This window comes from Oreochromis aureus, linkage group 11, assembly GCF_013358895.1.
Source record: "Oreochromis aureus strain Israel breed Guangdong linkage group 11, ZZ_aureus, whole genome shotgun sequence".
NCBI classification, from domain to species: domain Eukaryota; kingdom Metazoa; phylum Chordata; class Actinopteri; order Cichliformes; family Cichlidae; genus Oreochromis; species Oreochromis aureus.
The window spans coordinates 33,826,049-33,839,727 of NC_052952.1; the positions used below are offsets into that span (position 1 = coordinate 33,826,049).

Here is a 13,679-nt window from a genome sequence, read left to right on the forward strand (position 1 = left end):
CAAAGCAGGACACATTCACATAAGACCCGGACCTTCAAAGTAAAACAGGAAGTAACACAGACTGAACTTACAGACACAGACTCACAGGCAAGCACTACAGAGGGAACAGAGGTGGGAACAGGGCAGACACAGACACTGACTGGACACGAGGATATAGCCGACAGGGGAGACAGCAACTAAGGATAACACAGAGACATAAACCATCAGACAGAACTTCAAAGAAACCAAAGACTAGAAATGATAAATATAATAAACTCAAAACCCTGGGTCAACGACCCAGGCATCCTAACAGCTTGTTTGGTTAATTGGTGACTCTAGGTTGGCTGTAGATCCAGATCTGAGGTGGATGAAGCTTTTAGTTGTCCTTAAGACCAGACTAGTGCTGTACAAGTACCGTATCAAAAGATGATTGTTTACCACTATATTAAGGTATAATGTAACACCTCTGACCAGATATTCAAAACTAGTCTTTGTAAGGTACAAATTAGAGTACAAATGAGCAACCCTTGGCAAGCGCAAATGGCAGTGCCATAGACTGACAGGCTGTACCACCAACAGTATAGTAAGAAGCTTTATTTTTGTTTTATTGATTGTCCATTAATTACAGGGTTGGTGGTTTGATTCCCCACCCCCTCCTGCCTGATTGTCCTTGGGCAAACCAATGAACCTTGAGCCACTTCCCACTGCAGGTCAGCACCTTCAATAGCTCCCAGTGGGTCGACTCATTTTGAAACTCTATGTCAAACTTATCTAAGGTTTAAAAGCACTATATTTGTGCAGCGTTTTTACCATCTTGTGTGTGTCTGACTTAAGATTTTAAAAGGATCAAAAGACAGATTTTTAAAAGACAGGTTTTGTTTTATTTCAAGAAAATAAAGCTCGAGCACATACCATCTGTAAACAGTTTTTGTTATTCTTTTTGAAAACTATGGATATCATGGTACAACTGCCACTGAGTAAAATGTTCTCTTTGCCACTTCAAACACTGATATCGCCTGCTTGCTCACGCCTTGATCCCAACAACTCCTAACCCAAAAGACAAACCAGAAAATCTGCAGGGGGACTTTAGAGAAAGTGTCTACTCCTGCAGAAAAACATTAAAAGTTAATATCAGTGAAGTTCAAATTCTAGGAATGGCAGTCCAAAGTCAAAGGAAGCGAAAAGGAGCTTAAGAGCGCCAACATTGTTGTCACTCATTCCAAGAATTCACTTGCATCCCTGGCTTTGAAGAGCAGCACTTCACAGACTCCAGAAACTAAATGATGTCTAAAATGGGATTAGGGCCCCACATCACAGCATCAGTATGGCAGTAAGGAATCTTTGAAGAAATGGTTTTAAGACATCTCAGAAACACACAAACACACACCTATTGTGTCTGTGCTCAGTCACTCCTATCGTCTGGCAATCAGGTGCACACATAATCCATCTCCACCGAGTTCAATAGTTTACGTTTCACATTTTATTCGTTCGGCTCGTGGTCATGGACTTTATTTAGATGGCCTTAGAAACAAAGGATACAGATTTAAAATTTTTTCCTAACCTTTTGTTCCATTTACATTATAAAATTACATATTAAACATCTGATTTGGTTTATGTTCTGTGAGAGCTGTGGCCTGTGGCCTGGATGTGTACACGCACTGCAGAGAGGCGATCGTTAATGTGAATCACCTCTCCATGATATCTCTATTTCCTCAGACTGAGGTGAGAGAAGAGCTGACCTACATAGAACGAGAGTAATTTGCACTGTTCCTGCAAGTGAGAGGTCGCACCCGCTCCGCCAGGCAATGTGTCGATGATGCTGATAGCTGCAGGACAGAGGGAGAGGTTTGGGCTTATAGGGTGCAGTTTCTATAAGGTATACAAACAGTAACATGTACCATGTAACAAAATGATAGCATTACTAAATGCACCAAGTACTATTCCAACATCTTTGTATTTTTACTTCACTGTTTGCATTGCCTGGAGACTGACCAATGATCTCCTTGCTTGTCAGCTGTTCCATGAAAACACCTCTCTCCCTTTAAATTTCTCGGATGGTTTCCTTCAAATACATTTCGTATCTCTGTAAGCCCCCAAAAATGAAGGACTCAGTTGCAGAGTTTTCTTTTTCTTTTTTACTTACCAATTAATGGTCTCTGTCACATTGAAGGGTTATGGAAAACTTAAATCTAGCAATACAGTGCGTGCATCGGTGAAATTAAAATCAAGCACATTTTGTTCAGGTCAGCTTAGCCACAATCCCAGCAGATTTACTGATCTCAGTGACAGCCCACATCAGCTGAAGGCTCAGTTTATACCCTTCTACACACCCAGTCGTACACTTCTCTGTAGTCAAGTCAAGTCAAGACACATGTATTTGTATAGCGCTATCCAGATAATCCAGTGTACCTACCAGAGAGATGAAGTGGAAAACAAAGAGACATTTAAAACATCTATGCATGTCACGATATGTCACTGTCACATGTCACATGCACTGCAAGAGCTTCTTCCCCCAAGCAGTCAGAGCCCTCAACTCACTACCACCAAACATCTGATACACACAAACACCTCTACAAACACCTTATAATACTCACCAAAAGACTCAAAAACAACAAAAACTTCCACAAATCCACTACAAACTGGACCTAAGAACAATATGCTTATTTGCACACTCAGTCACATAGTTAATGAAAACACATGTAAATTATACTATATTTGCACATTTTGCATCTTGCGCATGTCTTCGTCCTGTCTCGTCTACAATATCCTGACAATAACTTGAACCTGGTACTCTGTACCTACTGCACAATCCACTTTGTATTGTCTCCGTCCTGTCTTTGTTTATTGTACAGTTAGTGTTGTATAGTTATTATTATAGTATTGTATAGTTAGTAATTAGTACCTTTTTATCCCTTAATTTTACGAAAATTTAGCATGTTATTTATTTGTAATTCCTAGCTTTATATCTCTTGGAGATATATCTTTTATATACTTATAAACCGTGGGGGGCTTGGGGTGAAACAGCACACTGGTTCAGTACGTTGTATACTGTGTATATTGTTGCATTGACAATAAAGCTCTTGAATCCTGAATCTTGAATTTAAACTGAGCACAATCATGATAGAAATACAACAACAATAATTACAAGTTTAAAAAAACAAGACTAGAGTTGCTTCTCATGTTCACAGATGGCTAGTTATATATATCTGGTGCACTAATGTCTGCTGTAGCACAGGTTGTTTCTGCTGCAACCTTTAAAAAAGCAATGTCAAAGTGGTGATTAAACTGTGGGAGAACCCCGTCCTCTATGTTATGTCCCTGGGACAGCTGTTATACTCTGCCTTGTAATGACTAAATCTTCAGACCATATGTGAACACGGGGAACCATCCACTAGACACAAAAACAAATCGAGGATTAAGTTGCAGGGGAAGTTGGTTCATTGATAAGCAACTTCAAATAGTAAATTTTAAGCCCAGATTTAAATTAAATAACAGTTTAGCTTTCAGGTGTTTGTACCACATGTTGGAGCCATAAAAACTAAAAGGCACTTCACCTTGTTTTGTTCTAATTCTGGGAATATATAGAAATATAATTAGGTGCAAGTCCATTTAGTGCAGAAGTATTTTAAAATCTGTCTTTTGAGAGACAGGACTTCGATCCAGAGATTTGGGAAATGGAGCAAAGTGCTCGATCTTTTAGAAGCTTGTTGAAATTCTAGCTCCAGAATTCTGAATGAGCTGTAAACAAGTTTTTCTGTGTCAGCTTTAGGCACACTATTTAAGCCTGTTGAGAGTCGCAGTGCATGTGCAAGCCACTTTGCAACACATGTCAACCCCAGCTACTACATTTTAGTGTAGTTTTGATCAATGTCATATCAGTTCCCACTGATGCCTGCTGACTGTACTGTACTGTTCTTTATTGTGGGTCTATTCCGGTACGGCGGGTAGATGTGCTCCTGTGTGAAAGGGAGGTCCCAGAACTGAAAATGCTGCCAAATAATGCAGATAGAAATCTGTTGCCTGTACTGTTCATAACTTAACTACAACTTCATAAAAAGTGGCTCCACATCAACCAGCCATAGCAGCGAAAGCTTCTCAGGTTATTATATATTCAGGCCATTTTCTGCTGTACAAATTTGGTTCAGTTAGTTATTTCTTTCTTTTGGGGAACCATGCACAAAAGCAATATCTTCTAGGAAAAGAGATGCCCTGTTTCAGATTTACCAATTAGCTCAATAACCTGTATTCAGTTCAGTTTTATTTATACAGCACCAAATCACAGCAACAGTCGCCTCAAGGTGCACAACAGCACTCCCTCATTTAATCTTCCCAACTGTGATATCATAAATAATAATTAGTTAAATATCAAATGAATTTTAAGTACTTTCTACGCAAGCGTCGAGCTGCCACCCAGGCAAAAGAAAGTTAGAGCTACATCACATTATAACATGAAAAGTTTATTGTTCTAACAAAATACTTTTCATTTTTGTACAACATAATATCAGGTTATTACAATATACATAATTATCATGTTCGTACAATATAATATTTATGTTGTAAGAACGTGAAAGTGTTTTTTGTTATAACATGATAATTATGTATATTGTAATAATAATGATATTATGTATCTGTACAAACATGAAAAGTATATTTTTAGAACAATAAACTTTTCATGTCATAATGTGATATAGCTGTATTTTTCTTTTGCCTGGGTGGCAGCTCTACACTTCCGTAACTTTCAGTAAATTTCACTGATAACAAATAATTTCACTTTTACATTTTTAATTGTGGGATTTTCCTTGTAATACCAGATTTGTCTCTCACCTCTGCCAATGTACCGTACCATGAAGGGGTGATGAGAATAGAAAAAAGCATTATAGGAAAATAGGTGTCAAGTTCAAAGTATCTGAAGTATCTGAAATTAATCCCTTCTGATGTGTTTGTACTTTATTTTGTGAGGAAAAACAGAAGTGTCTGAGTTAAGTCAGAACCTTCACTGTTTGTTCCTTTCCTCTCCAGTTGTCTAACCGAACAGAAAAACAGTGATGCAAAGAGAAAAACGGCCTTCCCTATCACAATTGTTCTCTTGACCTCTCTTTTTTTATAACATAAAATAATTGAATCTGCTTCTTTTAAAGCTGATGGCTTTTCTGATCTTAGACTGATTTTTAATTGTCGGCTCCAACCATCAAATGGCCATATTTTCTGTCTCTTCTAAAGTGCATAATAAAAGCCCTTACTGACATATGATGAACACTAACATCTCCACCAGCTGATCCTTTGTTTGCCCAACCACCTCATCATGTGTTATCAGGTTACATGCCCTAGTCTTGACTCAAAAGTAGGCTAATGCCTTGTAAAAGCCAAAGATTGAATGCACTCTGTAAGCTTTATTATTGTTGCAGTAATCCAGTTTTAAGCTCAGGAAAGGTTCCCCGAGGGACAAGGGAGGAAAGGAAGAAATAAAATTATAAAAGTAAATGCACATAAATGATAACAGTAGAGTAATGGCAAATAAAATCAATTAGGTAATATCAAAAATATCTTGTTTACCAATGACAGATAGTATTGTTAAAGACTGTGTGGCACAGTCACAAGTAGTACTAAATGGATCTACTGATAATATTCTTTCATAAATGTATGTTTTGAAGGTCAAAACTGAGGTTTTAACCTCAAGAAAAATTAAAATTTGAACATTAGTGTAAAAGTGAACGTGAAACAAGATTTTCTGTCTGTTAAAACTGCAACTTATACCACATCCCTAACCTCCTTAGGTTGCCTTTGTAGGTCTTGAAAATGGGTCATTATCTCTCAGCCATCAACGTTGCACCAGCTGGTGCACCAATGGCCCAAAACACCCTGTTTGTAAAGGTGAAATGCATCTAACAAAACAGCATTCTGTGGTGCCTGAAAAGACACCGGACATGTGACGTGCCTTAATAATTGCACTTTGTGTAGGCTCAAACATAACAAAGTGGACACAATGTGCCTGTTTTATTAGCGCCAATGGGTCTGTCTGCAGACGTACACTTTCTAATGTCACAATGCGTTTTTATGATTTGAATTTTTTGAAGTCTTTAAGAACCTCTTGCCTCTACTGGAGGCGCATGGTTGCATGGTAGCTTTTCCATTAGCAAGCAGACAAATTGGACATGAAAAGCATCTAAGACCAGCACTCAATACGCTGCTATTCGGTGTTTTAACACTGAAGACAATACCTTTAAAAATCAGCTAAAATATTGAATATTTTAGTTTTGCGATGAAGGCTGCTGACACTCAGAAAAGGTTGTTGGAGGGATTTAAAAAGTGGATGCTGAATCTTCTGTTGCTGTGACAACACACCGGGTTGAACGAACCTATCAGGAGCTGCAGAATCTGAATGTCTTTTTATTAAATGGTATTTGCTTCATTATTACTGGACTGAGTCTGCAAGCCTGTTGACCTCGATAGCCTTCAAATATAGTCAGAGACGGTGAAAAACAGAATTATGGGCTGTTATGTCTATGTTGTTCAGAGTCAAGGGTTTAAAGAAAAAACAGCCGAGCTGTGTTTTCGTATCGCTGATTCAGAGAGTGCACATTAAACATCAAGCTGATGTGAACCCTCGTCTGCTGCAGGCCTGAAAAAAAACTTTGTCTAAAGGTCTATGTTCACAAAAACTGGGTAGTATATCTCCGTGCCTTGTCTGAGAGTGGTAGAGGGGAGGTTAAACAGCAAGAAACCAGCTTTTGAAGGCTGAGAAAGAGAAGGACAGAGTCTTTCATTCCTGCTAAGATATCCTGTAATAGGATGGCTAGGCTAAGGCGTAAATGTTTTTAGAAAAAAATGGATTTAATTTTAAGTAGCTTTCACCATGGCGGTTAAAATACTTCTTCTCTGTCCTCTTACTGTGTGGCCCTCCTTTATAGTCACACTCAGATAACATCGAAGGCAAAGATGGCGGTGTGATTGCTTTGCTTTTTAGCCTCACAGGTTGGTGCTGGAGTGCTGATGCAGCGAGGTGGCCCTGCATAATAAGTCAGGGAGAGCAAGAGCCACACTCCAGGGACTGTGATTAACTTTCACCCACTCCAAAGAACAGCAAGCCATTACAGAAAAATTATTTCTCAATTTACTTTCTGGGCAGGCTTTGAAAGAGAGCCTGTTTCTGGGAGTGGTTCCAACATAAACCACCGAAAAATGTAGATGCACCGCTCCCTGTAGGAACTTAGAAAGTAATGCTTGTGTAAATAATGTCTGGAGCTGTGTCTTGTATCCGAACGATTAGCTCTTTATAACCTACAGCTTGATGTGTGGCTGCTTTAGGTCTGTTTGTGCATGTTGCTTCACTCTGATCAATAAGAATCTCTGGAAGAAAAATGCAGAGTTTCATAATGGGATGGGTTTAAGTGTTTTTGCTTGAAGTCTGTCTCATAGAAAACAATGAGCATTGCGTGCTGATCAGTCTTTTTGTCAGTGATGCGCTCATTCTTCTGTATGATTACCATGAAATCCAGTAGCAGTCAGCAGAGGGTAGTAGTAATATAGTCACAGCAGCTGGAATAGTTATGTAAATTATGCAAGAAGTATCTAGATGTGGAATTATAATTAATCAGCTGAAGTTATATACACAGATTGTATTAGTCGAGGCAGTGGGGGTGGAGGCATTAAAAGTATCAAAGTAATAAACTATCGAAACACTTGAGCTGAGTATTTTTAGTTGTACACAGTGTGCGTTAAAACAACAAATGCTGGCCGTAAAAGCTAGTCAAATAACAGCATTTCAGCTGTAGCAGCTGTATTAATACTAATAGTAATTCATGTAATAGTGGTTGTTCACATTTAGGGGATGTGGCACAAAAAGCAGAATTGGTTATCTAGTAATCTCAAAGTTGGTAGTTTGATACCTGGCTGTCCTTGAGAAAGACACTGAATCCCAAATTGCTCCTGTTGTATCCACTGGTGTGTTAGTGTGAGCGTGTGAAAGTGAGAAAGCGCTGCATGAATGTCTGTCTGAACGGGTGAACGTGGCTTATACGAAAAAGCACTTTGAATGTTTAGAATAGCGAAGCAGCAGGTAAGTGCCAGTCCATTTATCATTCTCATGGTTGTTTCTTTTATTCATATTTGTGTGCGATTATCGCACAATAAGTTGGTGTTTCATGGTGTGTTAGCATTGTGATCCCTTAAAAGCTGACCTGTTACTTGAAACCAAACATCTAAAGCCTGTACTTTTGGCTCAAGGGGATTACTTTTACTTACTCTGACCTCATTATTTAATAACCCTGGCTATGTTTAATGTGAGTATCCACATTAAACATTGGAAAGAAAATTCGAAAGCTCAGTAGGTCACATTTAAGCTTTGTTACATTTAAGTGTTATTTCCCAAAATATGAATGCTACAAAACAAAATCAAATTCTTACACATAACTATGCCTTGATGATGATGTCCTCTGCACAGTGGTCACTTTTTACTGTGTATAAATGTGTGTTACACCATTATATAATGTAAATGTTATACCATTGTATGCCACCGCTCAGAGAAATAGACTCAAAAGCAGAACAGAAAACAGGCAGGATAAAAATAAAGTCAAGTACGCCGGGTAAAAGTCTCTTACAGGGTGAAAAGCAAGCCAAGAAAAAAAGAGGCAATATGAGCAAAAAAGTCAAAAAAACAAACAGATGAGGGAAAAAAGTGCCTCGCTGAGGGAAAGTGCATAAATACAGTCTAACAAAGGAGGGAAATGTTGGCGGTATACATGCAGGGACTAATGAGGGAAGGCATGCAGGCGAACAGAAAGGTGGGAAAGTGTGGAAGGTAGGAGTGTCAGGTCTGAAATGACACGTGAGTCAATTCATGATTACAGGCAAATAGATATAAATGAACAACATAACAGCAAATCAGGACAATTGCACATGAATTAGACAACTGATAAGAGCAGAAGAACTAATATTATGAGTCCTCTCATTCACTACAACTAAGTGTGACTGTTGCGATTACTTACATCACAGTTATTTTGTGAATACAGAAAAAATGCAATCATATCTACACAGCCTAAAAACCCATTATATAACATGAATATTCATTATACAATATAAATGTTTTAAACATGCATCTCTTTAAAGGCCATCGGGGGGGAATCCTCTGGTTTAAAAAACTGATTTCATAGAGGTCTGTGAGGTAAACAACCTTACGGCTCCCTCGTCTGTGTCTGCCTCAGTTTCTCTACTCCTCACTTTGGGACTTCATATTACGGTGGCCATTTCCATCTTTTATGTACAGTTTATGGCTATAATCTCAGTTTTTTAAAGCCTCTCAACTCACTCATCCCACACAAAAATAAAATCAAATACTAAATAAAGATGGTAAAAGTTTAGTTCCAAGACTATGTTTTTAATGTTTATGTTACATGCAGACATCTGTGAGAATTCAAATAAGAAGTTACAAAAATTAATCAGAAATTACAGTTTTGTGTGTGGCCTCTAGATTGCCAACTCGATCTGTTATCATAAAAAATAATTCATCACCAGACAAACACTATCACTTGCAACATTGCAGTGGACAACTATATACAATCCCTGCTACTAAGCAGGGGTAATTAAAATAGACTGCCTTCAGAAAATGGCACGATTATCATAGCTCATTGATTTGTTTTTGTACTATTACCAAACAAAGGGAGAGTTTTTAAAAAAACAGCTGGTCTGCCTCTGGTTTGGTTTTCACTGTGAAGCCATATATTCATGAATTTGAGGCAGCTCGTTCAGTGAAAAAGGGACACTCGTCTAGCGCAACCTCTCTGTGACGGAGGCTGAAGAAAATTTTTGCTGGTGCAGCTTTAAATAGAGAAGAGCCTCATCTTTCTCATTACCATGACGTCTAATGCAGCATGTGTAGGTGTGAAATATTCTCAGGTCTCTTGTACAGATGATCGCTGCACTATGAATAGACCCTGTGAAGTTCTTTGGTGTAGTTTATTCATGTTCGCTGCCTTCTTGACTCATATCAGACCTCACACTGCACCACTGAGCTTAACAGTCTGGAAATGATGAGCTGTAACGGCTTGAATGCTCTTTTGTTTTATTTTTGCCTTTCAAGTGATCTTAATTATACATAGCCCCTAATTTCTAGGAGTCCTGGTGAAGATGGGGTCTTTCTTTGAGGTGTTTAAATAAGTAGTAAATCTGTTGGTGTGTGTGTGTGTTTTGCGTGTGTGTGTGTGTGTGCGCGTGCAAATGCATTTGTTGTTGAAGGTGTAAAAAATCTGTCTGACACGCGTTGCGGTTTTTCATTTTTAGAAGATGTCTAACATGGCACGACGGCAAACCACACACACTTCCTCTCAGAAAAGCGTGTGTCCATGAATTTGTGCGTGCGTGTAGGTGCTTGTGTTTTCAACGTACGGTTCTCAACGGTATGTTGAAAACGTTATGTTGCCCCCCGAGTCTAAATAAGCTCCTGTGTTTGATTTAGATCCATCACTGAGACAACATGGATATGGCTCATTTAGTTGTATTTTAATAGCTCAAATGGTATTAAAATGTTTTCACAAAGTGAGAAGTTTCACATGAGTAGTGTGTTTGCTCAAGGACTTACAGTGCTGACAAATACCTGTTGGGAATAGAGATGGTTGCAATGTTGACTCATGGCAGCCGGGGAGTTTCTGTAGCACTTGATTTATGTCTCAGTTTTTATTCTTTCCTGTGTCCGCTGCTGTTGAAAACCACCTTTCAGACATACATTGTATGAAAGCCATCATATCTGAGAGGGAGGCAGTTTTTCTAAATGAGACTTGAGTTCTAAGCAAAGCTGACAGCTCTTGATTGCATTTCATAGCTTGATGCTTCACAGCTGTAATCACAGTTGCACTCTGGAATATAATATGCTCGCTTATGTGGCATTTAAGGGATAAAAGATCAGGATTATGTGCATTTTTAGGGCTGTTTGGGTTGATTGTAAGTTGTAATGGGCATCTTGTTTTCTCCACAGGGTTTGCAGGTGAAGGCTGATTATGTTCCTCTGCTTCAGTCTCTGGCCACATATGGATGGAGGCTTACTTGTGTGCTACCAACTCCTGTAATCAAGACTAACAGGTAATCCCATTCGTCTGATTATTAAAGGGGGATCAAGTAATCTGTGACATCTAATGACCTCTGTTGGCAGCCAGGAGGAACTGCAGCAATGGCAACTATAATGATGAAAAAGTCCATTTACAAGTGTGAACTAGAGCTGCAGGATTTCAGTGTGTTCCAAGAGGTTAATACTTACAAATATATGTATATATGTTTTTTTATTTCTAAAAATCTGTTTTGAGATTTCTACACATTGGAAAATAAACACTGAATCCCATTTCCCTATTTAACCTAGTATTACCTAAAATGCTTTATTTTACCCCATATGTGTGCATAAATCCCATGGAACAGGACTCCAGTCTGGCCCACTGGACAGCTTTAGAAAATGTGAAGAAGTGGGCAGATTTTGAACTTTTAACTGTATTTTAACTGTTTTATAACTTTTCCTATTAATGAAGTTTAATATCCCTGCCATAGGGATACATCTAGCAACAGGTTGTCTCCATTAAACGACACACTCATTAAAAGAGTGCAGGCTTATGTTGAAGGTGTATATAAAACAAGTAAAAGTTACAGTAAAAGTCCATTTTAATTATTTATTTATGGGAAAGGACCGAAATTTCTGGAAATTTATACCTCAGTATGATAATTCAAAATATAAATCATACAGAAAGGCTCATTTCGAATGGTTTTTTGCATTTATCTAATTGAATACTATTTAGTTATTATTCATTATTAAGAATCAAGCAGCATTTCGCTCTTTTTGCTTCCTTGAGGTGAAGCTGATCATAACTTTTGCATGAATAATTATATTAATTTCAGTAGGTAGCAGTAGTAGTAACATAATATGTCACGTGTAACAAAAGAAACATCAAATGGAAATTTGGGTCTTGTGTAAAAAGCTTATCGTACAAGTTAAAATTCACATCTAAAGTTATAAACTTGTAGTTATATGCTACATTCCTGTGAAAGCTGGCACATAGTGTGAAATATAATATGCACAAGTTATTGTACAAAGAAATATGACAGTTCTGGCAGAAATTGACCTAAATCTCTGCTAACGTAGGCTGAGCTTTGAGCAGCGCAGCAGCTGCAGCTCTGACTGTTGATGGAAAATCTCTTCACAGAAATGTAACGGTTCCTCATCTAAGCCTGTGCTGACTCATCACTCATCGCTGCTGTATGAGTGTACATCCGCTTATGGTCAAAGGCCTCGCATGCTCTCAGTCACACTGAAGGGTTCACTTCAAAACAGAGTTTGTTCCACAACACGCAGAGGATGATTTGTGCCGTTTGTGCCATCCAATTCCTGAATGTTTTAGTCGTTTATATTTTTAACATTATTGTAACACAATTTTTAGTTTCTGTGCGCAACAGACGTTACATGTAAAGATGATTCAGTTCATACATAACATTGTGAAGACATGAAGCCTATAAGGGGTTGTACATCTTCTCAGCATTTCCTGTAAATTATCTACCTGTTCCAATCATTTGATCATTTTATTTAACAGGCTATTTAACAAGCTAACCATAATAGGCATTGTTTGTGTATTAACCTCTGATGTGAAAGACAAGAATTCTCAACCTCCTAATTTAGACATTTTCTTAGCATTACCTGATTATTTATATCTCCCACTGTGGTTTGTAGCTCTAGAGAAAGCATATGACAGGGTGCCCCAAGAGAGGAACTTTGCAACAGTAGCAGAAAGGTATGTGAGGACGGTCCAGGACATACATGAGGACAGGGACTCAGAGCCATCAGGAATCTTCTCTGAGCTCCTTCTTGTTTGCAGTGGTGATGGACAGGCTGACAGATGAGGTCAGGCAGGAGTCTCTGTGGACTCTGATGTTCACAAGCAACTTTGTGATCAATAGTGAGAGTAGGGAGCAGGTGGAAGAGAGCCTGGAGAGGTGGAGGTACGCTCTGGATAGAAGCCAGTAGAAGTAAGACAGATATGTGTGCAAATGAGAGAGACGGGTGTAACAGTGAAGATGCAAGGAACAGATGTAGTGATGGTAGACGAGTTTGAACGTCTGGGTCAACAATCCGAAGCAATGAAGTGAAGAAGAGAGGGCAGGGTGGAGTGGATAGATGTCAGCAGGCCACAGCAAGTGGGACACGGTTGGTGCACAATCTGGTCTTGAGGCCTGCTATAATGTATGGTTTAGAGATAATAGCACTTACAAGAAGACAGGATTCAGAGCTGAACATTTTAACATTTTCATTGTGAGAGACCAGAATGGACAGGATTAACAATGAAAAGATCAGAGAGACAGCTCAGGTTGAGTGATTTGAAGACAAAGTTAGAGAGGTGAGGCACTCGAAGGTTCAGACATGTAAAGAGGAGGGATAGTGGAAATATTAGACTAATCTGCCAGGCTGGTAAGAAAAGAGGAGGACCACAGAGAAGATTCATGGATGTAGTGAAAAAGGACATGCAGAGGGTTGGTGTGACAGAAAATGAGCCTAGGTGTAGAGTGAGATGGAGGCAGATGATCCACTGTGGTGAACCATAAAGGTACCACCCAAAAAAACCCAACCAAAGGAATACAAGGTGCACGAGTGTGTATGAGTTATTACAAAAGTGTGTATGAGCTAGTCCCATGTGATCACAGCTGATTTTTTTTATTTTTACATGTCACTTTGTGTG

At 38.7% G+C, this 13,679-nt stretch overlaps 1 protein-coding gene across 1 annotated transcript in view; it reads left to right on the top strand.

Annotated features, from left to right (window-relative positions):
* Positions 1-13,679, top strand: part of LOC116311336 (raftlin) — a 125,068-nt gene that overhangs the window by 102,434 nt on the left and 8,955 nt on the right. The window contains exon 8 of the mRNA XM_031728425.2: positions 10,946-11,049. Within this exon, the coding sequence (XP_031584285.1) occupies positions 10,946-11,049 (104 nt within the window). The remainder of the gene's footprint in view (positions 1-10,945; positions 11,050-13,679) is intronic.